The 26,493-nt window shown below is 57.8% G+C and overlaps 1 protein-coding gene across 1 annotated transcript in view; it reads right to left on the bottom strand.

Annotated features, from left to right (window-relative positions):
* GLI2 (GLI family zinc finger 2) overlaps positions 1–26,493 on the bottom strand; it is a 225,121-nt gene that overhangs the window by 26,286 nt on the left and 172,342 nt on the right. Inside the window, 5 exon segments of the mRNA XM_025855157.2 lie at positions 265–387; positions 1,684–1,897; positions 3,103–3,304; positions 13,608–13,793; positions 17,179–17,381. Coding sequence (XP_025710942.1) covers positions 265–387; positions 1,684–1,897; positions 3,103–3,304; positions 13,608–13,793; positions 17,179–17,381 — 928 coding nt within the window.

Below are 26,493 nucleotides of genomic sequence, written 5' to 3'. Positions count from 1 at the left end.
CCATCCATCCACTCACCCATCCAATCCATCCATCCATCCAATCCATTCATCCATCCATTCTTTCACGCAACCCATGTTTGATGAGCATGTGATATGTGGGGTGCCAGGGACACAGCTCTGGTCCTCCCTGAGCTCACGGTGTACCCACCCACTCTGGTTCACTCATTCATGCAGGCAGCTGTCCATTCATCCATTTGCCACCAGGGCTGAGGTCCCAGGTCCGCTGACCCAGCTGGAGGGTGGCCAGGACAGCCAGCAGGTTACCTGCGTCAGGGTCAATGGGGAGGCTGGCCGCAAGCCCTCGGCCTCTGTCTTGACCTTGCTGCGCTTATGAATGACGATGGGGTTGACGGTGCTGCTCACAGCCGACTCGCTGCTCGGCTTGTTCTGGAGGAGGAGTGTAGGAGAGCCCATCACACAGGGGCAGGGCGAGGACATGCCAAGTTCTGTTTGGGCTTTACCTCTGGGATCCAACCCACAAAGACTCGGCCAACACTGGTGTTTGAAGTTTCAGAAGCTGGCTCCCCGTACCTGGTCCTCTGGCCAGGGGCACAGCCAGAGAGAGCCCAGAGCTTGGCCTTCCAACCCCCCACCTCCATGGGAATGGAAAAGAAACTCTCTCTCTGGGAGATGCTGGGCACCATCACTCCTGTTCCAACAGCCTCAACTACTCAGCCCTCTGAAGCATGAGAGCAGGGGCAGCTCAGGGTCTGTGGAGAACAGGGCCTGGCCAGCCCAGGGAGCGGGAAAGAAGGGCCTAGTTCCTCGGGAGAAAGGGGCTAGAGCCACAGTGTCAGGTGGTGACAAGAGCTGACAGCCGCTGTCTGGGGGCAGGCCCTAGGTGGCCGCCTGGAGTCCTGGGGTGGAGAGAGAGGGCGTCCTGGAAGAGGGGCTTTTCTGGACATGGGGGGAGTCCTGCCTTCCTCCCAGCACGTGGTCACATCTGGGCTGTGCCCTGCCAGGTGGCTGGCCTGGACAATCCCTCTACCTCAAGAACTGTCATCGTGAATGCTAACCAGGATCCGGGTCTACACGGGGCTCTGTGCACATGAGCTCATGTATGCGCACAATGAGCCAATTAGGCGGCAGGCCCCACTTGGCACATGCATTAGCCCAGGCTGGAAGAGCTTTCGGCGAGTCAGGGTCCAAAACACAGTAGGACTGATTCCAAAGACTATGCCTCTCCATTCTCCAATACTGTCTCTATAATTCCATTTCCTCATCTGCAAAATGGGGCTCCCCTCACCAAATACTAATGGCATCTACTGTGTACAGGCACCATACCAGCATGCCCCGCCACACCAAAGGCCTGCTGGAAAGGTCAAACAGGATGGTCTTTTGTAAACTTGAGCTTTAAGACTAAACTGTATAGAGTACTCTGTCTGCCAGGCTCTGACTTCTAGACTTTCTGTGGTCTACTCATTATGTTGATTAGACAGGTGCCTGCGGAACTTACTGGCTGGCTACTTGCCAAGGAAAGGTGAGGGTGTCAGGACCCAGCCCCGGTCTCCTGACCCAGCATCCAGCCCTTTTGATCCCATGGCCTCTGCCCAGCAGACATCCCACCAGCCAGACCTATGCCCAGAGTCCTTCCACAAGTTCCTGGCGGGAGAGGGCAACGATCAGCCCTCGTGGGGTCCCAAGAGCCCGGTGACCCACCCTGTGCACCCTGCACCCATCTACCTGGGTGTTGTCGCTCGGACAGTTGCTGCTGCTGCTGAGCTGGGTGGGCGTGGCATTGATAGAGGCGAGGGGCATGGGCTGCTGGGTCAGGAAGGTGGGTGAGGGCTGGATCAAGGGTGGAGTGTGTCCGAAGGCCGAGCCCAGGCCCCTCTGCTGGCTCAGGATCTGCTGGTAGGCCACCGGGTTGATGGGGTGGGGGAAGGTGAAGGCGGGGCTGCAAAGAAGAGCAGACAAATCAGGGACGGGGGTGGGGGGCAGAGAGCACCCTGCCAGGGCCTGGGAGGGGAGTGTGGCTCATCTCACTGCCAGCAGGGCTTTACCTTGCTCAAGAGCCAGCAGTGGTTCCCCACTGCCTGCCACCTCAGGCCTCCCCTTCTGTGCTCACCCCCGGGCCCTGCCCCATGATGCAGCCTTCACTCCAGCAGGCTGGCCCCAGGAGGAGCCAGGCCTCTCATCCTCACACCCTGGCCCTTCACCACTCTGACGCCTGAGAGGCACCCCTGCATCATCACTCCTGGACTATCTGAAGCCCACTGGGCCCCTGAGGCCGGTCCTGATGCCCCCTTGTCCAGGAAAGGTGTCCTGGGCCCTCGGGCTCACATGGTCCCTTCTCTTCTTTCACTTCCACTGGGGTTCTAGGCCCCTTCCTATCGTCGGCATATGGGCCACTCTTTCCAGAACAGGATACTAAGGAATAAGGGTGACCTCTGACCCTAAGCCATACACGGGTGGCTTGTAGCTTCCTCCTTGCTTTCTCCTGCATCACTCACTCTGGGGGCGGGGGAGGGGAGCCAGCTGCCATGGCGGGAGGACGCTCAAGCAGCCTTACAGAGAGGCCCCCGTCACGAGAAATAAGGCTCCTGCCGATGGCCTTGTGAGCGAGCCACCTTGACATGAATTCAGTCAAGGTGGTTGGGTCTGAGTCCTAAAGCAGCCTTGGGCTGCATGGTGGGGGTGGGGGGGATGGACACAAGGGTGAATGGTGTCCATGAGGTTTGGGTGTGCCATGCCGTGACCACAGAGGGAGGCCTGCGGCCAGCCCAAGACCTGGAGGGACCCAGGTCAGTGTCAGGCCTCGCGCGGTCCCCAGTGCCGGCCAACAGCCGTGGCTGCTCCACAACACCTGCTGAAATACTAAGAAAGCCACCTTTGGTTCCATGATGGAATCTTTCATGCCAAGGCTGCTAAGCGTCACTTTTCACACCAGAAAGTGTGTCGGGGGGCTGAAGGAGCACATGGAGCCAGACTCAAACGTCAGCGCATTTCAAAGTCCTTGTTATCGGTTTTGAATTCCTGAACCAGTTGCAAGCGCACTGATTCACAAATGCAGCAACAGGTCCTGTCTTTCTCCTTGGGATGAAAGCATGGCCCCTCCCCACGGGGCCCCCAGCCTGCCTCCCGCTGGCGGCCGGGGCTCACCTGAGGGTGCCTGCCGACAGGTGCCCGTAGGAGCCACTGGCCGCTGAGCTGCTCCGGGAGTTGTTGATGTAGGCCACCAGCGAGTTGGGGGACGTCCGGATCATCCGCTGCAGGTCCAGGCTGGCATCCGAGAGCGGGGAGATAGACAGTGCCCGCTTGCGGCTCAGGCGGGGTGTCACCCGTGGGCTGGAGAAACGCGACACTGTGGGGACAGCCAACCCCAGGCGTCACTGTGCTTGTAGGGGCATAGAATCAGGGGAGCGGCATTGGGTGGTGGGGGACGGCGGGGAGAGCCTTTGAGGATGGTCTAATGAGAACTGCCGGGGGCTCTTGGGCAAGGGACCTAGCCTGTCTCAAACTCAGTTGGCTTCTCTGCAGAATGGATTGGATCCAATGGATTGGTTGGGAGAAACGCAGGTCAGTGCTTGGGTGAGGGAATATGCTCACTGAACATAAATTAGCGCCTTTACTATCAGTTTTGCAGAGAGAAGGGCTGGACTCTGCAACGCCCAAGGCATGGCAGCAAAGTACACAAACCATAAGCGTCGAACAGCTTGGTGGCCTCTCACGAAGCGAATCCACTTGTGACACTAGCACCAAGTCAAGAAACGGCGTGGCCGGCACCTTTCCAGACCCACCCCGAGGGCAGCCCCTATGCTGGGCTCCAGGAGTCGCCCGAGGCTTCGGAAACCTGTCACCTTCAGCACTCATGATGTGCAGGCATACCACCCCCTTGCGGAAGCTCTCACCCCTCACCCATACAGAACTGCGAGAAGGGGGGACAGCCTGCCCTGGATGGGGCTGCCTTCATCCTGGGGTCACACTCCATGGTTCCAGACTGCTCCTTCACACAGTCCCCGCCCCCAGTCAGGGTTCTGGGTCTTTCCTCTGGACAAACAGTGGCCTAGAAATGGTCTGACAGCATAACGGGGCAAGTCCCACATGCTGGTTTCTGCTCTGTCCAGACCCTCCCTGAGTCCTGGTTTCTTTTCCGTGAAGGGGTCTCCTGGTTCCAACCTCCGGCTGTGGTGAGGAGGAGAGTAGGTGATGTGTGTGAGCAGCACCTGCCCCATGGCAGGGGCGCCCAAATGCACGGCCATGGTCCTGTGTTTCTGGATACCTGGTACTGACACCTCTTTCTGTGCCCCTTCAGGGGCCTCCTGGTTCCCTTTGAGCTGGAGGGGTTGTCTGGATACAGCTCTAGTATCCAGTGCTTGGCTGTTCCTAGGCTTATGCGGTCCTTCTTCCCTTCTGTCTGCTCAGACCTACTTGGACCTCACAGGTCCCCCTCCTCCAGGAAGGCAGCAGGCTACCCTGGCTGCAGGGTTGGTGTGTTGGTGCCTTGTCCCCACAGCTGTGGGGGCACCAAGGGCAGGGCTGATGGCCTGTGGATCTCTGAGCCCCCATCCCCAGTGCTGACCCGCCCCTGAGAAGGCTCAGGGCATGTTCAGCCTGTGTGAGGGCACAGCCTGTGACTACCACCTGCAGAAGCTTTAGCAGAGCTCCAGCCCCACCACCTCACGCCCTGGCACTCCCCCACCACCCCAACCCCTCCACTGCTGGGCCCTGGGGACACCCATGCCTGGCGCCCACCCAGCCGTTCACCCTTGGCTGGCAAGCCCGGGAAGCCCCTTTCCTCCTGGGCCACTGGGATAAACACCCTCCAAGGCTGTGCAGAGGACAGATGAGGCCCCAGAATCTGTCTGAAAGGTAGCTCCAGCTCACTAGGGGTATCCTGCAGGGCTGAGCTCAGGGGGTACCCACCACCCACACAGCAGCAGAGCGGGAACCGGGGAACGCGGGAGTTGGCCTGATGCCTCCGCATCCTCCCCTCCTTCCCGACTGAGTCTGCCCCCAAAGCTGCCGACAGGTTCCCTTCCTCCCACCCTTTCCCAACTCCCTCCAGCCCACCACTAACCCTGGTCCTCCTTGAGCCCTTAGCTAATTGCTATGTGGATGGCACATTCCTCACTGCAGCCTGAGAGAGCTCTTTAATGTGGGAATCGAATCGTGTCCCTGTGCCCCCTTCTCCAGAGCTCCCCAGCGCTATTAGGAAAAGCCCAAATCCTCAGGGTGGCTTCTTGGCAGCTCTGTGGGTGTCCCCTGCCCCTGCCTCTTCAGCTTCATCCTGCCCACGTCCCAGGCTCTGCTCCAGCCACATTCCAGCTTCCCCCTCAGGTCACCTGCCTTTCCACATAGGGCTTTTGCACATGCAGATTCCTCTGCCTGAAGTGCTCTTCCCTCCTCTCTGTGCTCAGACCTCAGCGGGTTACCACCTTCCCAGGGAAAGCATCCTGACATCCTCTGTTGGGAAGGTTCCCCCGGCCCAATCCAAACAGGTGTCCCATCGGCAAGCCCGCATCTGCTGGTGTGGTTTTCTGATGGCTTCTGGCTCTCCGGCCTTCAGGCACGAGGGCCTGGCGTCCTTCCCCCCTCACTCCACATGCATGCACGCACAGACAGCGGGCTCAGCGGTGAGCCCACGTGCGAGATGGTAACAGCTGAGCCACCCGCACAGGCATGCTGTGGTGAGGGAGAGCAGAATCACAGCCACAGAGAGTCAATATTTATGGACCGCCTGGAAGGTGCTAGATACTGTTCTAAGCACTCAAGTGTACTAACTTGTTTAATCTCTGAAGTATTAAATCGTGTAAAATTGCCCTAGAAGGAAGGGGCTGTTATTACTCTCATTTTATGAATGACAAAACAAGTGGCTTGCCCAAGGTCGTGCAGCCAGGGGAAGTACAAAAATGGACTGGAGGTCAGGTAGTTGGCCGCCAGACCACTCAGCACACCGCCTCTGCCCAGGGTGGGGAGGTGAGGCATCTTTTGGGGAAGGATGTCCTGGAGGGTTGGGGGCTGGGCTGGATAGACACACATACACACCATGTGGGGACGTACAGCTGCGCTAGCCAGCCACACCGAACCCGACACTTAGTGATTGCATTGGAGCCCAGGACTCAGCCCCCTGAGCCTCTCTTTGCCCATCCGTACAGTGGGGGCAGTGCAGCTTGGCTTGCTGGGTTATTGTGAGGACCACCCGGAGACCACGGAAGTGCCTAAAACCCAGCGGACCTTCTAAAATGAAACTGAGAGTTCACGTAGCTTCTTTAGGGGCTAGGAGGATGGTTTCGATGGGCAGGGTTAGCCTAATGCTAATACTGCAGTAAAGGACAGCACGTCTAGAAAACACGATTGGGCCACACAGCAGCACACCCACGACTAAAGCATTCAGTCATCTGTCCATTTACTCGGACTCCTTTAGGCTTCTCTGTTCTTATTTATTGAGTTCACTCCCTTGTCAATCCTCACTTCGAAGGAAAATCAAAGATGCAAAAGTGAATCTTCCCAAAGATTCCAATTACTTACAGACTGAGTGGCAAATGGAGAAATATGAGGTGGGGGAAAATCTAACATCATATAAAAGAAGAAATACACTTGTCTGTGTAAGACATTTTTTAAAAAAGATTTTGCGGCTAATATTTGGATACCCACCCTCTCCTGTGCCCCTAACAAGAGGAAACAGGCCAAATCTGACAGTGATATTCATCTCTGTTATACCCACCCCTCAAGGGAAATATGTTTATTAATGTGCCTCTTCCCTTGATAAATTACTAAACAGAAAGAAAATCCTGGCACTCGTTTCCTGTGGCTTCTCCGGTGATTTATGACTGGAGAAAGGCAGAGTCATGGCATCCATTCATCTGTGGATGAATCTGTGCTGATTTCTGTCAGCCGCCAAGTGACCGGACACCAGCCGGCCTTCACCTGGGCAGACGCCACCCGATACGACCCACTCCTGTTGCCGTTGGCATCTGGACCCTGTTTCATCCACTAGGTCTTTCTTTTGCTCGTTCGTGTGTTAGTTCATTCCCCCATCAGGCCCCTGTCAGTGTTGAAAGCGTGCCAGGAGTAGGGCTGGTCACTACGGAGGCTGCAAGCAGGAAGGACCCTCAGCCCTGGTCTTCTGTGAAGCTCACTGTCCAGGGGAGTGATAAAAGTAGTAGTCACAGTACTAGGCCGTGTTCGCTAGGTGCCTGGGGTTGCCTTAGCTAAGTCCAGAGTGCCCAGGGACATTGCTGCTTTCCCGGGGGAAGCCGGGAAAGGCGGGAGATTTGAGAACAGGCCCTGGGCTGGCAGACCACGTTCTGACCGTGCCTGACTGCTCCGAACTAGGTGGCCTTGGGCGAGTCACTGGACCTCCCTGAGCCGGTTCCTCACCTGGAAGATGGGCCCAAAGGACCTGCCTCAGGTCCTTTGGCTACTGCTACGGCTAGTGAGCAGCATACCACCCAAACTCCAGGTGGACATCCCGAGGACCCAGGAACCAGGGCTGAGGGCAGCAGGAGAGATGCAGGGACCAGTCTCCACAGGGCCTGGTCAGCGCAGGTGTGGCACCAGCAATGGAGAGAGCTGAGCCCCAGCCCTACACCCCAGGAGACTTTTCTGGGCCAGATGCTGTCCTGAGCATGGGGCTGGGACACACCTCCCCTGGGGACAGCAGGACCCAGCCCTGTGGCCTGGCTCGTGGGCTCTGAATCCTCACTGGTTCCGGAGCATTCCTGCATGTCCCTGCCCCAACCACTATCTTCTGGACTCAGCTGAGGAAATGCTCTAAGGAAACCCAGCTAGAGGACCTTAACCTGCCTTACACTGAGCTGTCCACAGCCCCCTCACCCCCTCTTACGGGGTAAGTGAGAACACCTAGGCTTTGGAGTCCAGAGGCTGACCATTTCCTAGTTCTGTGATGCAGACAGAGAAACTTTGGGCGCAGGGCCACAGGTTCCAGGCCTGTAGAGTGACTTCATAATGCTGGTCTCTCAGGACTGTGTGTGCAGGCTCACCAGACGGGCCATGTACACCGTTCAGCCTGGGCCTGCACCCACACGGCGGTCCTACCCCTCTGGGCCCTGCGGCCTGGTCTCCTCTGCCTCGGCCTCCCTCCCATCTGCAGGCTGGGCACGGCCTCCCTGCCCGACTGAGGCCTTCGACAGTCCCTCCAGCAGCTCCTGCTGCCTCTATGTGGTGTGATCAATGTAATTGGTTTCTGAAAACCCCCTTGGACCCACAGGCGGCATAAAGAACGGGCGTCAGAACGGAGGTGACATCCAAGTCAAATTAGTGTCAATATGACAATAAAATATACAGCTCGGAGGAAATATGGGCTGTAAACAGACAACATTTCAATCGGAAACATTTCAATCTTCTCAATGTGGTGGGAGGAAGGGGGGGTGAGGCTGTGGCAGCTACGATTCTGCTGTTAAATCACCAATATTCAACCACATAAAACAGGAAGATTCCATTTTAAGGCCCTGGTGACAGCCAGCGAATCCCCCGCCCTCCAGAGAACCGGGAGGCAGAGTGATGGCCTTGGACTCCCTGACCGGTTATCCATTACCTCCCCGAGCAGCCTCACTTCCTACTCTTCCTGTTATCAATCAGCCTCCTTTAAAAACAGGAGGCAGCGGGCCTTCATCGACCACCGGGAGGCTGGGAAGCCCGCGGCAAGGGAGGGACACGGGAGATGCCCTGGGTCCCGCCCACGGCCCGGCCCCGTGCCCTGGGAGGAGGGCAGGGCTTGCATCTGCACTCCAGCTAGAGCCCCATCAGAGTCCTCTCTCTCCCCCTGACTCTCCCCCACCCCCGTGGGGGTTTTCCTCAACGTAGGATGTGTACTCAACCCAGACGAGGTTATTTTAGGCCTGATGGAGACAGGGACGTGGATGTCTTCCTCATATATGATCAGGTTTCCCATATGAGAAAAAAAAGTACCAGTTCTATTTTAAGATCTATTTATTTAACCCCCAAACGTGAGCGTATTAAAAATGTATTATTAAATAAAGAACCGTGCCAATGGCACTTGGCTCAGGTAAAAACGGTGGTGGTGGTTTGTCAGCGAGCAGGCAGGGGACACCTGCCCTGGTGGGTGTGGACCCAGGTGGCCTTCCTGCACCTTCTCTGCAGGTCGCTCACACAGTCCGGCAGACCTGGCCTCCACACCCCAGCTTGACATTCAAAGCCTCTGGAAAGTTCTTCCCTCTTGGAACGTGAAGGGAAGGAGCTGAGAAAGGAGGCTGGGGTGGCCTGGGGATCGATATTCTTTGTCCTGCCAAGGAGCACCCTGAGCGCATGACTTGGCATGCTATGCATCGTTGCATCCCTAGCACCTAGAACCATGCCTGGCACATAGGATGTGCTCAAGAAATACCTTCAGAATGAATGAGAGAGGGAGGAAGAGAGAGAAACACACAGAGAAGGAAGGGCTAGTCTCCTCAACTTCCCACACGCTGAGGGCCCCTACACCTGCACAGAGCTTACATGTCATAGCCATATTTATGGGAGGCTTCCTAACATGAACACACTTGTCCTCAGAGAGTCTCAGGACCCTTCCACAGGTGGGCTCTGAGCTTGCACAAGTCTCTCTGGGAGAGTCTGAGCAAAAAGAAACTCGATGGGAAGGTCTCTCCCCAGACCCAAGCAGATGGGACGAGCAGAAAGCACCAGAGCTGGTGGGTTCTCCCTGCTCCCTAGTTTACAGGAGGGGAGAGGCTGGGGACAGCCCAGAGGCAGGCCTGGGCTATGAGTACTGGAGTCTCTTAGGGATGCACGTGAACCGCACATCCACGTGGGCATCAGAGCCGAACAGAAATGCCTAAAACATTTGTAAAAGCAGAAGCAAACCTTCTGGTTGTAGTTCAAACCGGTTTGAAAAGAAAAACTGTATTAACTAATGACACATACAGGATATCATGTTGGACTACTCTTGATTTGCTTGGATCGTAAGTGACTGGGACCAAAAGAAAAGAATCATCTCTCCCTGAAATCCTTCAGGGTTCAGAAAAATCCCCTAGCCCCACCCCATGCCTCAGCCTTCGAAACTGATCTGCTTGCTCGGGCCTACGATGGACGCTTCCCTCTGCACCCTGGAGCCAATCACGTTCCCGAGAGGAGAGGTGGAGAAAAGATCGTGGGTGGGTGTGATGAGTCCAACGTGAGCTGGACGCTCTCACGCCCACTGGTGAGCTCATCTCCCGTTGCTCCGGCTCAGCCCCAGATGGTGCCAAATGCTGAGCACCCCTGAGAACAAAGCGGCCGTGTTCCCAGCCACCTCCCGGGCTCCCTGCAAGCCAGCAGCTGCTTGCCCCAGCACAGTATCTTCCCCAATCAGTTTGCACCTTTCCATCCTAAGGTTTTTAATAAGTACCACTCACTCACTCAGTCACTCTGCAAACACGGAGGCCTGCTCCTCGGCAGCCAAGCTCCAGGACGTGGAGGGCTCTCCCGTTTGTTAACAAGGAAGCAGCACCCAGCGGGAGGAAAGGACCGGAGCATGAGCACTCAAGAGTGGATGTGGTTGAGCTGGGGCTGGATTTGGGTGCAGGGCCGAGCTGGGCAAGGCTGGAGGGAGCGGCATTGCAGGCAGAAGGTGCCAAGCCATTGTCCAGGTTGCTGCAGATGGAGCGGGGTGGTGGGAGGTGGTGTGCAAGGCGGGGGAGATGAGGCTGGAGGGGAAGGCCACTTAAGCCATGTTATAAAGCCTGAATCTTGCCCTGAGGGTGTTGGAAGCCATGGGGGCGCAGAATGGTGGAGGGGATGCAGGATCCCTGCTAGGCAGCTTGGAGGCTGAGGGAGCCTGAGCTGAACGGCAGTGCGGGGAGGGCGGCAAATCACAGGAAGCCTGGGGGGGTGGCGGGTTGACAAGTCAGATGTGGCAGACCTGGGGCTGGGACCAATGGGAGGCATGGGGCGGTGGCCAGGAGGAGTCGTGGCGCTGGGTTAAGCACAGGGTGGACAGAGACAAAAGTCCTGCTGGATGGGAAGATGCGGAAGAAGGAAAAGACTACTCGAGGAAAGAGAATGGAACGAGTACTGATGAGTGGCTACTGCGCGCCAGGCATTGATCTTACTCAACAGTGTGTCTAGTTCAACCGGCACGCGGGGCTGGGAATCGCTGTCCGGACCCCATCCAGTGTCCCCACCACCTTGAGCCAGCTCCCACAGTGGGGACGCGTGCAGAGGTGACACTGGCCTAGACGTGCCTGAGGCTCACTACCCAAACTCCCTTCCCACGGCCACGCCTCGGGGCACCCCCGCTCCGGCGCGGCTGCTCTGGGCTGAGCTGGAACGCAACTGGTCCTGCAGGCCCTCCCCTGAGGTCACGGCTCTCGGGGCGTCAGACGTGTTGTGCTGCGGGGCTTGAAGCCCCAACTCACAGTCTGGGCAACTCACGTGCCCCCCGTTTGCTCCTCTGAGAGAAGAGATAGGAATTCCAGCCTCAGACAGTGGCTGAGGGGAGTCACGGAAGAGAATGTATGGAAAGGCACAAGACAGAGATGGTTCTGACACATGCACACAGCAGGGGCTCACGTCTGCTCACTCGGCCTCTCCTGCCTTCGGGAGACACCTGCCTGACCAGACCCCTGGACTGTGGTTTCTCTGTGTCTGCCCACTGTCCCGCCGGCCTGGTGCCGGCCACCCGGAGGCCTTGGGGGGCAGGCCCTGCGTGGGAGGGTGCAACATTCGGACGTGGCTATTTGAGCACTATATGGTACTCGTTGTCTCGTTTCTAATTTGACGAGTGGCATATACACACAGCTTCACCAGCCGCTGACACCTCACCCCACTCCCTATGGGGAGCAGCAGGGGGCTGTTGAGAGGAGGAGGGCATGTGCTCAGGGGGCCAGGCCTTCTCTCACACCCCACACTTGTGTGTGGCCCTGGACTGAACTCCATCCTGGGGAAGGCACAGGGGCGGGACAGACCAGGGAATCAGATTCCGACGGCAGCCCTCGGGGCATGACGAGGGTGACATGGGATGAGAGCCGGTGTTGGGAGGACCCCAGTGCTCTTCCCCCGTGGGGGAGAGGAAGAGAAGTCTCAGCGGGGTTCAGGAACCACGCGAGGTGGCTCTTGGACGTGCGAGGTGAGTAGGGCGGACAGACAAGAAGGATCCAGAGGAGGGGAGAGGAGGGAGAAGGCTTCTGGGGAGATGTCCCAGAGGAGAAAATCTCAGCCAGGCCCGAGGAAGGGAAGGGCTTGGCTCTGCTCTAGCCAGTAAGGTGGAGCTGCCGGGGCTGAGGTGGACAGGAAGTCCTGGGGGACACGGAAGGAGGCTGAGGGGCGCAGGGGCCCACCCTGAGCCACGTCGCCTGGCAGGCATCGGGACTTCCCTCTGGAGCCCGTCGCCCCCCCCCCCCCCCCCCCCCCCCCCCCCCCCCAGGCCCCAGGGCTCCCCCCCCCCAGGGAGTGGGAAAGTCCTCCCAGGCAGGGATGGAGGATAAATCTGCCGAAGCCTCCTGCCCGCTCCTTGCTGGGGTCCTAGCTCCACCGCCTGGCCTGGATCCCTGGGTATCTCTGGGCCGGGCTCCAGCAACAGCAGGTGGAGTGGCGCTAACTGGGGGAGGCGGGCACTTAACCTTTCCTCCCCTCCTCCCTCCTCCAAGGTGGGGGGGGGCTCCATGCTGTCCCCAGGGGCTCATGGTCAGGGGGCCACAGGCACCCCTGTGAAATAAGGATAGTATCTGGTGGGAGGGGAAGCCTTGGTATATTATGGGCAACAAGAACTTTATCTACCCAGAACACTGGATCTCCCGCCTGCCCCCGGGCCCTGCCTGCAGCCTCCAGCTCCATCACTGACAACCGTCCTCTGCTGGCTCAGGCCCAAGCCCCTGGTGTTGTCCCTGATGCCTTTCTTTCTTCCTAGCTCTTCATCCGGTCTGGGAACAAATCTTGTGGCTCTATCTAAAACGTGATCACTTCTCCCCACCTCTACTAACTGGACCTCCTGCTTCCGCCTTGCCCCTAAACCTACTCTCAGATCAGCAGACATGGTGGGATTCCTTTTAACAATAAGTCAGACCTCATTACTCCTCTGTCCAACCCCCTCCAGGGCCCCCATCATGCTCGAGCCAAACAAAGTCCTACCAAGCCCCGACCAGCCTGCACGACCAGCCCTGGAATTCTGGCCACACCCTACTCCTGTCCCTCACTCACTACGTGCCGGGCACGCTGGCCTCCTCGGTTTTTCTGGAGCTCAGAGGGCACACTGCTGCCTCAGGCCCTTTGCACTTGCTATTTCCCCTGCCTGGACCCTTCTTCCCGCATATTTCTGTACTGCTCACCTCCTTCAATTCTTTGCTTGAATATCATTTTCCCAGGGAGGATTTCTCAATTTCTTCATTCACGACTGCACCCCCACTCCACCCGGGGTTTCCTACCCCATTCTTGGCTTTGTTTATCTCTCCCTATTGCGCTGTAAGTTCCATGAAGGCAGAGATGAGCGTGTTTTGTTCCCTAATCTGCAATTGCTAAAACGCGTCCTGGCCTGTGATGACTCACTAAGTATTTGTGGGAGTTGCTCAGACTCGGTCCCCTGTGGACAGCAGTCATGGCAGGGATCCCAGATCCCCCCTTCGGGCTCCTCACCCCCGAAAGGAGCAGCAAGCTCCCTCCTCAGCCCCCGTCTCCCGTCCCGCTCCCTGGCCCCACCCGGGCCCAGCACTCACCATCCACTGGATTGAGGTAGTCGTGGAGATGGGGTGCACTGGCGGCACCCCCACTCTGCATCAGCAGGTCCCCGTAGGGTGCAGGGTGGCCCGCCATAAGGGTCATCTGGTGGTAATAGTCTGAGGGGTTGGTGCCTGGAGGGGGGAGGCCAAACAGTCCCCTCTCCTTGAGGTGCTCGTGGGCCACTGTGCGCAGGAGGGAGGGAGAGAGAGAGAAGCCGTCAGGATGTGGCCAAAAAAAAGAGAGAAACACGCACATGGCCTGAGCTGTGTCCTCCCTCTACCCCCGCCCCCAGTGCCTGCTGGTCGGTCCTCTGCCCCTGGGTCCCCTCCCCCCACTGAGCAGACAACGTTGGAGGGGGGGTGCTCCTGCTGACGGGGAGCCAGAGCCCACAGGCCTCCGTTTCCTCAAAGCTGTAAACAAGCGCTCCCTCCTCCTCCTCCAGGCCCCGCAGGAGCCCAGAGCTGCACGCAGGAGCCCAGAGCTGCAGGCCGACAGGGTCCACAGGCCAGCAGAGTCTTCAAAGGAAAAGAGGACGCAAACAAAGGCGGGGTGGTGGTCGACAGTTGGGCCAGGTCAGTTTGGCCTGAACATTCAAGGCGAGATCGTGGGGACCTGGCCAGATAAAGCTCCCGGCCTGGCCTGCAGCTGCAGACGCCGGGGCTGTCCGCCTCCAACCCTGCACCCGGCCCTGCCCCTGCCCAGGCTCGGCCAGGAGGCAGGGAGGATGAACTCCGGGGCCCCTGGAGGGGGCCTGGCACTCGGGGGTGGGGCTTGGAACCCAGCAAACCCATCAGAGGCCTGGCTTTTACCAGTGGTGCAAAATTGGGAAGGGGCTCAGTTTTCCATCCATAAAATGGGGGGAATAATACTCACTACTCAAGTTTCTATGAGAAATGAGAGTGACAGCCAGCATCATGCTGAGCACTTGCTGGGCGAGGGACTCACATTCATTCTCAGGGTCACTATCCCCACACACTGTGAGCAGAGGGCCACCATTACCATCCTCCACTGGCAGATGAGGACCCTGGCGCTCTCTGCTATTAGTCTTGGCAAATAGCAAAGATCTCACACGCGCTGGGCAGAGAGAAGCCAGTCAATGCGAGCAGCCACCCCTCTCCTTCTCCTCCCCTTGCCCTTCCCCTTCTCCTGCCGCATCCGCTAGGAGAGGCCTGGCCTGCAGCCAGGGTGATGCCCCACCCTGCCTGCCCTGTCCATGCCTGAAATGCCCTCCTGTCCCCCTGCTCCCTGAAGCCTTCCCTGGAGGGCCCGTTTGTCCTCAGAGTACACAACGGTCTGGCAGACTCGGCCTCTGATGGCTGAGGAACTTTCTGGGCCTCATGTGGGCAGGGAGCTGGGGCTGGCACAGCTGTGGCCTGAGCCTGACATGCCGTCTCTAGCCACTTGGGGGCTTGGTTCGGGGCCAGCGAGGACTCCGGGTATCAGGTATCAGGTCCATCCCCTGCAAAGGTCAGGGCCTTGCAAATTAGCCAAGTGCCCTCTGGTGCTGAACCCGTGTCCGCTATGTCAAGGGGCTGGGGCTAGGATATGTGGTGGAGAGAGGAGCCCCAGCGATGTTTCTGTGGAAACCAGGCATAGAATCAGTGCTCCACGAATGGAAGTCTCTTCTTCAAGGGCAGCCCGGTCTCACCGCTTAGCTCTTCACGGGCTACGCCGCTGTCAGCTCAAACTACAGTGTCCTTGTCTTTTCTAGAGACATCTCTCAGGGCCCTTGACCCCCGCCTCGGGAGGACTGCCACGTCCCACGTAGGAACCCCGTCATCGTGCGTATCAGTTTCCTTGGGCTGCTATGACGAGTGAGGACAGACGTGGAGCCAGCTGCTGTTCAAACAACAGAATTTCATTCTCTCACAGTCTGGGGGCCAGACATACGGCATCAAGGTATCACAGGGCCAAGCTCCCTCCAGAGGCTCTAGGGGATCATCGGTCCTGTGCTCCTTCCACCGGCTGGGGGTTGCCAGCTTCCTCGGCCTATGGCCACATCACTCTTATCTTTGCACAGTTCTCTCATCTATGTCTCTTGTGAGGACACTTATTGTTGTATTTAAGGCCCATGCGGACATTTCCGGACGATCTCCTCACTTCAAAATCCCCAACTAAATCACATCTGCAAAGGCCTTCTTTTTTCAAACGAGGCCACATTCTCAGGTTCGGGGGATTAGGGCGTGGACACATCTTTCCCGGGGGCAGGCAGCCTCCAGCCCACGACACCACGTGCGAGCTTCAAGGTCAGGACAGTATGTGGATCCTGGCCTGCATCCACACACTTTGGGCCAGTCCGACGCTGGCTGGGTCATCAGGAGATGACGTGCAGAAGCCCAGGCCCACTTTCCGGAGTCGGTGGCTCAGTGTGGAGGCGGCGTGACCCTTCAGGGCACCCTCACTCAGCCAAGGCCACTCAGAAAACCCACACAGATTTCAGGACGACGAGCCCGATGCCTCAGGGAGATTTTCTGTCCATTCGGAGGCCAGAGTCCTTTTCCTTGTGAAACTTTAACCTGAGCCTCTCAGGTCCAGGATTCGGCTCCAGCTCCTGGTCATAGCCACGAAGTGGGGGAGGGCACATTCCCCCTGGTGAGGACCGGAGGTGGTGACAAGGGACCCACTGGGATCATGTTTCCTGGAGCCTCTGCCCATGGGCTCAGGAGTGCAAATGTCTTCTAGAAGTGCCTGGACCAAGAGGCACAATTTCAGTGGACAGATTGAGAAGGTGCCCCCTGGTTGCTTTTGAACATTGCACTAGAAAGTGGCTATAGGGCACCGTGGGGGGTGGCATGGGACGGTGGGGTGGGAGCATTTCCCGGGAAGACAGGATGGGCACGGCCAGCTCCCGAATGCACTCACTACCGTCCAGTGCGAGTATGTTCGTATGTGTGTATCAGTGAGTGGGGATGGGGCTGGAAGTATTAAATTTTTTTTGACGTATTAAATTTTAGACCTGAAAACCCTATTTGTATTAAGTGACCTGCCCTTTCTTGTCGCAAATTAACTGGATTGGGGTGACCATCTGATCTTTGAGCTGGGCCGATCAATTCTCTCTCAAGCATCTGAGCTGAGAGACACAAGTGAGCCCCCGGTGCTCATCCGTGGAGCCTTGGGGTGCCATTTGGAGGCCACATATTGACCTACAAGGGGCACATAAAGCAGATGCAGGCAGAAACCAGCCCGGCTCTGCCTTCCCGCTGCTCTGGGGGCCCAGGCGACACCTCGATCCAACACCCCCTTTACTTAACCAGAAGCAGATTTGGGTTTATTGCGACCAAAGAATTCTCACCTAAGCTAAGGCCTACATGAATAAACATACCTTATCGTTATTATTATATATAATTTGCATGCAAAAGGGTGCTTCCGAACAGTTCTTTAATGAGCACAAAAACCAATGTTCTGCGGATCCTCTTGGCTCTCCCCATTCATTTATGGAAAAACCCGTTGTTCAGGGTGGTGGGGATGAATGTCAACTTGCTCACTATCCCGGGGGACGGGGGGCTGGGGAGTCAACAGTGTTAAAGTTAGCGGCACGGTTCCCCCAGCACCCCAAGCTCTACTCACCATCAGCGGGGCTGAGACCCCGGGCTGCAGAGATCGCGGGGAGCGTGGGGCTGCTGTGCATGGCACGGAGGTAATGCTCCATGTGGGGGCTCACGTATGGGTGGGGGGCGTTGAAGGGGGACTCCCCAGGGCCGGCGGGGTGTGGGGAAAGCCGGATCAATGAGATGTCGGAGATAACAGGGCTGCCACTCAGGGCAGGAGGCCTGCAGAGACAAAGGAGCGGGGTCAGAAGGCATGGCCTGTTGCAGAAGGACGTGCGTTCGGGGAGCCCTGCTGAGCAGTGGACGCGGGCACCCTTCATGCGTCTGAATTCTCATACGTTAGCCAGTGCACGCAGGCTGAAGGCGCCTACAGGCTGCTGGGGCCGCCCGCTGGTCTGGTGTTGGCGATGAAGTGTTCGGCACACACGGTCGGACTTGCGGGACCACGGGCTCAGGGGGCCACATGCACGTGCCGAGCTTTCCCAGGGTCGGCGCAAGCTGGACAAATGGCAGCGACACAAATCTTTGTTAAATGAACAGAGGCATGCCTTCTACATGAATGAAAAACAGAAAACACTAGTACCAGGGCAAGATGCAAAGAGCTCGTACTGCTAACAGAATGGAGAGAACGAGAGGGGTCGGGAGAGGCCTCGAAAGTAGAGACCTGGGGGTTTAGTGGGACAGTCGCCGCTGTGGACCGGCTGGGAAGGAACAGAGCAGGATTCAAGAAGAGCTCTCAAATGATGAGCTGTAACTAAAATTCTAGAATATCCCTTTAGCTCTCCTTACATGGAATTCCTTTGGATGCTAACAGAGCCTGCCTTCTCAGATGCCCACCAGTGGTCAGGCGTGCACCTGGCCTGGTCCCTGTGGCCCGAGCCGGCACGGCTGCGGCCCACCCCCATGTGCCCTGCTCAGCCTTCAAGGGGGCACCGGCTCCAGCCAGCACAACGACGGGGCCTTTACACCAGGCCTGCCCACTCGGAGTCTCCAAGCAGCTGTTAGCACGTTAGCGCCGGGGTATTCTGAGGTCATCTACCCCCAAACCTGCCCATCAGAGAAAAATCAGGCTTTAGAGGAGACGTAGCTACGAAACCACAGCTAAGTCACTGGGGACCAGATTCACCAAGATATAATTTTCATTTTTCAGAAAACGGGGTCTCTCTGTGATCCGATGTAGTGCCAAGAAAGGAGTTTCAGACAAACCTGCATTAGGATCTCAGCCATTACCAGCTCAGTCACGCTGAGCAAGCCATTTAGCCTCTGCGAGTCTCAGTTTCTTCAACTGTAAAACGGAGATAATAGTGCCTTTTTCCTGGGGCTGCCTTGAGGAGGAAAGTCCCCCAAATGGTGCGTGAGACACAGCGGTCCGTTAATAGCCCAAAGCTCTTATTACAGCATTAGCGACATACTTGGTGGGCAAAACCCAGATGTGCCCGGGAGGCCCTCCACACCGCCCCACGGGAGTGACCTTGGATGTGGGCAAGGGCAGCGTTAGACTACTTCAGAGCGGGGATGGTTTGTCCACCAGCTGGAGCGAACCAGAGAGCATTACTGCTTATGTGGGAGAGTGCTCGAAACACGTGCCCGCCACACGGGGCATGCCAGGACCCAAACAGGTGACATCCAGATGTCTCTACATCTGGGTTTCACAAACTCTCCGCTCGGAGGATGTGAGCATTCTGCTACATTTCTTTCTCGCTTTTGCAGATGTGATTGCAATGGGCTTGCAGATCCAACAAGCCAGCCAGGCCGCTCTTCCACACTGCTGTGCTTTTGCGCACGCGGAGTCTTGGGCTCGAGGGCCTTCCCGCGTCCTCTACCTTGTCAGGCAAACCCCTTCTCCACCCTGTAAGCCCAGGGGAGGGAGCGGCTTCGGTGACACCTTCCCTGAAGCCCCTTGTCCTGGCACGAGCTCTCGGCGCCTTCCTCCCTGCTACCTCTGGGAGGTGCCTGCTTCTGGTCTGAGGTTGACGGGTCCATCTCCCAGGTAACTGGGTTCTGTCTGAGGTACCTCTACACGCTACCACCTGGCAGGCAGTGAACTAGCATCCCTCAGAGGGATTTTCAAAAGCAGTGATGGGCACACGTCTGTTTCCAGCCACTGAGCTTGGCAGAAGGGAGTCTTTGGGATAAGTCATGCATCATAGCCCCAAGCTGCTCTCACTCACAGGCTGCCTTCCAAGGCCAGCCCACCTGAGAGGGAACTGCATTCAGGGCAAGGGGCTTCAGGGACGGCTTCGCTCTAGGCAGGGGCGCTATGTGTCTCAGGGTAGGTGAGGGGGAACAGAACCAGACTAATTCACCTACTCACCAAGGGTCTGTCTCGCTGCCTCGGGCATGCTGACCGGGGCAGGATGGACACTCGTGTTCCTGCAACAGGACAGGTGTTCTATGAAGACAATACTCGGAGAATAACACCCATGGGCTGGGCCTGTGGGGCAGGGAGTCTGTCTGACTCCTGGGCACAGATCTGGGGTTGAAGGTAAAACTTCCAGAAGGTTGAGCATACTTCTGTAACACAGATTGTTCTGGAGAACAGCATGAGGCACCTCTTGTCCTCAGACCCCTTAGTCGTCCCCTGAACCCTTGAGGCAGGGTGGGTTCCCAGGGCCTACAGGACACTGGCCAGGGTTGTGGTCACTGAAGCCAGGGGCCCTAAGCGGCCTGCCCAAGCTTGTCTGGCACCAGGGTCTCCCTGTAGGGCACACTGATAACAGCTGAGCCTCCTGAGACAAACCAGTGACTACATGGGGAGTTAAAGGAACATATTTAGGGCACACAGAAGCCCTGGTATGTCCAAGGGGACATACCCTTTCCACTGGCCAGATGAGTGTCCAAAGCAGGAGGCTGGAGACGTGTTGTCATGGCAACAAGCACACCACCACGGGGGCTGCCCTGGCCGGGGCTGGACTCCAACCCAACCTAGCAGTTGGGCCTGGAGGTCCCCACATGGAGGAACTGGGACGTTTGTCTTCATACCTCAGTTATCACCCTTCAGGGGACAGTGAACTCTGCGGCTCTCTTCCCAACACAGGTCACCAGGGGAACAGGGAGCTCATTCTTCCAGCGCACCCCGGGCCCCGTCTCAGACCCTGGGCTCAGAGGGGAGCCTCCGGAGCTCCCGGCAGGGGCGCCCAGCCGGCCTCCAAGGAAGCATGGGCTGTGTGTCCATCTGGAAGATTTGTGAAAACTCTGACACCAACAATCTCCCAGGAGGACTCAGGGTCCAGAGAAGGAAGTCGCCCCTCCAGGCTGTGTGGCCAGAGAGAGACACAGGCCAAGACTCAACCGGAGTCTGCCTCATTCCCCGGCTGGTGCTCCCCTCATCCCAGGGGCTGCCCCACCCCCACAGAGAACAGTGCGAAAGCCTCCCTGCTTCCCTGGGCACGGAGCTGGGAAAGGCCACTGCCTCCTGACCAAAGCAGGTTCGATAGGGTTCGCTGGTGAGACAGGCCAGCTCCCAGGGTTGATTAAGAGTACACAGAACAGCCCCTTGCTCTTCCCAGTGCCACGAATGCTGTCACTGCTAGGCCTGGGAGCTGTGGGAGCGAGGCCGGCAGAGTCTATCATGGAGGCACAACCAAATGCTCTTCTTCCACAAGCAGAGCAGGCCTGGATGCTGGAGGCCATATGGGGGGGACCCAGGGCCCAGAAGCAGTGGGGCGGGGCTGGCATCTGGGCACCGCCTGTGCCTTCGAAAGCACCGGTTCTCCCGCGAACCCTGATCTTTCCCACCTAAGCTGGGTGGCCTCGGTCAGCATGCTGCCCCTCTCTGGTGCCTCCCGGGGTGGGGCACATGCAGGGAGTTAGCGAGCATTAACCCCCTTCCCTTCCCTTCTCTGCAACAAGTCAACTCGGGGGTGGAGTATCTACTGACCTGGACACCGAGTACCCAGGACAAGAGGAGCTTCAGCCAACACAGCCGTGGATGACTATCCAGACACCTCCTCCGGGAAGGCTAATCTCAATAAAAAAGTCACCAAGAAGGTGCTTCATGCCCATTTTACAGATGAGGACACAGCCTGTGAGGCTAGGTCCCTCTTTGCCCCAAGGGCACTTAGCAGGTAGTGGGACCACCACCGACCCAGGTGGGTCTGGGCCCCAGCCTATGCTGTGCCTGCCCCCATGCCCCCGGGCAGAGAAATGGGTGCTCCTGATGACTGTGGTTTCCTATGAGCAGGGCTCGGCGGGGGTGCAGGGTCAGGCAAGGGCAACACCTGAGAGCAGAACAGCTTTCTCCCCACTCTGTTTCAGCTTCCTTTTCTGTCTTCCTTTCCACTCCTGCTCCATCAGCACACATAAGCCAATCCAGCCCTCAGGAGGGAGTTGGAACCTCTCCCTCCCACTGTGTTGTCAATGACTGATAAGGATCCAGGGGGCACAAATGTTCCAAGAGGTTATCACTTTGACAGACCAAACCAAGCAAAAGGAATGAATCTAAAATGGCAGAATTCCAAGCATCGTTAATGCACGCGGGGGAGCAGGGAGCTCCCCAGGAGCCCCGACCATCACACCAACTCTGCCAACGTTCAAGACAGGTCCTTCCGGGAACAGGGCTCCTCTTGGGCCCATCCTAGGGCCCAGCTGAAAGTTCCATGCATGCTGGGTGCTGCCGGTGCTGGTCAGCTGACCCCAGGAAAGATGTCTGCTGCTGAAATCTGAGCCAGCACTTCAGGCTGATCCCCAGGTACCCCTTCCCGTTCTTCTTGCATGTCCACAGCATTGGCCGTGGGTGCCCAACCCAGGTCTCGGCCGTGGCCTGTCCTGGCCTTGAATTCTGGCAACTGGGCAGAGACTCGAGGAGGTAGCCTTGAGGGTGAGAGGAGGGGACAACTGCGTAAGTTCATTTTAATAGATGCTCACGTTCTCCTCTGGCGTATCACGCATGCACACTCACACACCTGCCGGCTGCCATCAACTGGACTGGCCAAGCCAGCCTTGCTACCGACAGCTTCCCTTGTTCGTTACACTTATGCATTGCTTTCTCCCCTGAGGTCCGACTCTGAGCTCATCTGAGCCTGATTCTACCATCCTTGGTCTGTTGGTTCATATTCCTGACAAAGTCGTCCTGGGCACTTGCTCTGGGCCCAGGACCTATATGGAGCTCAGAGCCCAGAAGTAAGAGGCAGACCCACAGGTCAGGTAAGCATCGGACAGTTTGATAAAGGCCCCAGCAGAGGAAAAAAAATGATCTAACTCTGCATGTAAGCATAAAGGAAGGCTTCTCAGAGGAGGTGACATTTGGGCTGGGTTCTGAAGGATCAATAGGAGTTTGTGCAAGTTCTGCATGGAGCACTGGGTGTTATGAACAAACAATGAATCAAGGAGTTTGTGCGAAACTGCATGACACTAAGAAAGGAAAGCAGCATGCACAAAGAAAGGCTGCTATATAAGGATATATGTGTGCAAAGGCTATGCCTGGATGGGGGAGCAGAGCACTTGGGGCTGGGTCTATATTGGACCCACTTCACTTCTTCTTCTCCAGGGGCTAGGGACCATGTGACCTGAGCCCAGCTGATCAGCGCATTCCATGTTCCCGGGTACTGTGATCATTTCATAGATGGGTATATGCCTGAGACAGAAGCTTTGGCTGGACTCTTTGGGGAAGAAGGGTTCTCTGTCCACACAAGTTGCTACGCAGGTAGGATGCAAGCCTGGAGCTTCCGGGGACCATAAGGGAAGAGGCCAAGACTGAAGATGATACACAGAGTGTCAGAGCTGGAAGATGTGGGCTCCAGTTCTTGAATTGAGCCCCTAGTACAGACCCAGCTTCACCAGAAGCTAGTTGCGTTGGCCTTTTCAGTCATCTGAGCCAATACACTTGTTTGTTTGAGCTGAGTTTTTCTATCATAGGCAACTGCCAAGGCAAGCCTTAACGAACACAGCCCCTCCCTGCCCAGAGCGATCCAGGGCCCAGCATTCTGCAAGGCAGATCGGAGCCATCGTTCCCAGGGCCTGCCCATGTCCCCGCCCACAGGACTGAAGGAGAGGGTCCAGATGACCTGCCCGGGGCCGCTGGGGCTGCTGAGGGCAGCTGTGGGGGCCCTTCCACGTGTGGGCGTGAGGCAGAAGCAGGGGGCTCTGGGTAAGAGGAATGGCCACCTGTCTCCACGTGTGCAGGTGTGTGCGCGTGTGTGCACGCGCACACACGTTGGGGACGAACAGCAGTGGCCTGTGGCGGGGCCCAGCTTCCTGGGCAGTCGAGGGCTCCCGCGCTTCCTCCCAATACGGGCGCTGTCGCATGGCCGGGCCAGCGTCCTCCTCCCCGAAGGCTGCAGGCAGGGCCACGAAAGGGCCTCTCCAGAGCAGCGTCTTTCCTCGACCCTTTTCCCCTCGCTTCCCTATCGGGAGGGGGGCCTGGCCCAGCCCCTGGGCAAGATTTCAGGGCCAGGCCCAAAGACCAGGATGGTAGGCAGGGGGAGAGAGGACAGAGAGAATGGGCCGAGCCAGCGGCGACCTCACTGGCCGGTGGCTGTTCCGGGTTCACGCGCCGCTTCGGTGGGGAAGCTGCGGCCCCCGGGGTGGTCAGCCTCCACTGGACGCTGACGGCATGCAGCACACGCAACTCTGCAAGGCAGGTTTCAGTGCAGAGGGAAACGGCGGTGCAAGGCTGTAAGCGAGACTTGCCCAAGGCTGCAGAGCTCTAAGTGGCAGCAAGGAACGGAAGCTGGCCTTTCTGCCCCAACCAGGGCAGGCACGGCGCTTGGACATCGCCCGCGTTTCACCCAAAGGCAAGCTTCCGCCTCCGCTGTCTCTGCCCTCGACAGGGTCAGCTCGGTGTCCTTTGCGGACATCCCCTCCGCTGGCCCTCCTGCCCACCCTAGCTGGGGTACAGGCCGAAGGGAGACGCTCACACCTGCAGCCGGAGCCTGGGCTTCCTGGGTCTGAATGATGGCTCTGTCACTTACGGCGGTGCTCTCTGCTTGGAGCCTCTGCATCCTGGCCTGCGGGATGGGGCGGTGGAGCCTGCCTGAGGGTGGTGGTGGGACGGCATGGGCTCCGTGCGGAGTGCAGCCCCGGGTGCCCGGTAGATGCCCACCTGGTGCTCCCCATGTCCTTTCTCAGATTTAATGGATAAGCAAAGGGAAGACTTGCAGAGTGTGGAGTGGACCCAGCCCAATCTTTCAACATCAGGTCCTGGCCCCTTCCTCACGTGCTGGCTCAAGATTTCTGGACGCAGATGAAAGGCAAAGCCATGGCCATGAGAACCTCACACGGCCACATGTGGCTCAGCACCAAAATGGCTGGGCCCGAGCCAGCATGCCTGCACCCTCAGCTATGGGCGCCATCCCGGGGAGCTGGTAGGATGGGGATGTGGCCTTCGAGGGTGTATGGCTCCCGCAGGGCTGGAAAGGTAAGACTCTGCTTGACAGGAGGAGCAGGGAGGGCATCTGACCCCCAGTGCAGCCTGAGCCAGGGCGCAGGGGCAGGAGCCAACGCGCTCCTTACTGTGGCGAGAGGCGGGGAGGAAGTGCAGAAATGGGGCCCCGGTACCCCACCCATGGTGCTGTTTGTAGAGGCAGAACAATGCAGAGCTGAGGGGTGCTGACTCATCCAAACTCAGCATGAGCCACTGGGGCAGACTCTCCCACCTCGGGGGCCAGGAGCCAGAAGGAAGGACCCTTGGCAACCCAGAGAGGCTCCTGAGGGCTTTGTTCCAAGACCTTCTGTGCAGGTCAGTCGGGCCGGAAACGGGCAGGAATGGACACTTTGCATCCCATTTCACAGACAGCACTACTGAGACCCAAAGCAGCAAGGGCACAGCGATGGTGAGCTCGGTGGCACAGCTGGACTGAGCCTGGGACCCCGTGTTATCATGGCCTGCTCTAGGGGCCTTTGCTGAGGATGAGAAAGGGGGCTCCAGTCACTCAGGGCTGCAGGCCTACAAACTCCAGCTCAGACCTGCTTCTTGGGGTGACCGAAGGCCTCAGTGGCACTAGGAGAGATCCTGTGTAGTCATGCACCTGCCTCTCTCACACACTGTATGCCACCTCATGGCCTCCGCTCTGGTTCTGGGCAGGTGCCACACCCGCTCCTCCGGTCAGGTTCTGTCCCTGTCCCCAGCTAACCCTCAACATCTCCCTCAGAGGGTTGCTCCAGAAGCCTCCCAACCCCACATGGAGGTCGGGGCTCCCGTGAGACACGCCTAAGGAGGACGGCTCCTTCCTTGGACCCTGAGCCCATCCATCCTGGCCGAGCACGGGGCACCTGCCATGAGGAGCTCACTCGGGGCCTGTCTCCCCCTTGAACGGACAGCCAGGGAGCAAGCTCCGGGTCCACAGCTCCTGCTCACTTGCTCTCCCCGCACCTGCTCCCGTGCCCACCAGGTGCTCAGAGAGCATGTTCCACGTGCCGCCACTGCACGAATGACTGAAAGAATGAACGAATGAAGCAGTGAGTATGTCCAGCAGGCAGGCACTGCAGCAGAATGCCTGGGTTCCAGCTCAGCTCACTCCTAGCTCTGTGGCTTGGAGCAATTCACACGCCTCTCTGAACCTGTGAGCTTAGCTACAAAAAGCAATGGCAATGGTGCTCTTATAGTGGGAAGCAGAGGGGAGGCAAGTCTGGCAGGCTGACCTTGACCTCTCAAAGATGCATCCATGTCCTCCCTGATCCCTTGTTAATTCTACTATATTAGGAAAAAAGAAAATACTTGGCAGATGTGATTAAGGTAAGAATGCTGAAATGAGGAGATTATGGATTATCGGGGGGGTCCTAAACGCCAGAGCAAGTGTCCTTACAAAAGAGAGGCAGAGGGACACAGAAGAGGAGGAGGCTGTGTAACCATGGGGACGCAGGCTGGAGGGATGTGGCCACAAGCCAAGGAATGCTGGCAGGGGCAAGCGATGGCTTCCCCCCTAGACCCTGCAGAGGAAGCAACCTCTGCAGTATTGACCCAACAATACTGATTTTAGACTCCTGATCTCCAGAACTGTGAGGGAATATATTCCTGTTGTTTTGAGCCACTGAGCTCGTGGCAACTTGCTGGGAGCTAATCCAGTATGCACAGCATATTGTGCTGGTGTGGAGGAGGCCCTTGGGAGGGACTGACATCACCATCATTATTACAGTTGCCTTTCTTCTGAGATGGTCAACTCTTAGGGAGCAGGGTCTGTGTGTCATTCCTTGGAGTGGTCTAGCCCCCGGGAGGTGCTCCACCAGTGGCAAGCTGGCAGGGAAGGGGGGAGTCCCCTCCATGCTGGGAGGGCTTCTGAGCATGCTCGCAGGGCTCTGGAGCGTGCCTTCCCCCCTGCTGCCCGGATTACACGGTCATTGGCTCCCCATAGCTGAACGCGCCCTGCACACGGCCCTGACACGCCAACCCCTCCCG

This window comes from Callorhinus ursinus, unplaced genomic scaffold, assembly GCF_003265705.2.
Source record: "Callorhinus ursinus isolate GAN/ISIS: 27379988/994484 unplaced genomic scaffold, GSC_fseal_2.0 scaffold2, whole genome shotgun sequence".
Lineage (NCBI taxonomy): Eukaryota > Metazoa > Chordata > Mammalia > Carnivora > Otariidae > Callorhinus > Callorhinus ursinus.
The sequence above is the reverse complement of the archived record's forward strand: the minus strand, read 5'-3'. Positions and strand labels throughout refer to the sequence as shown.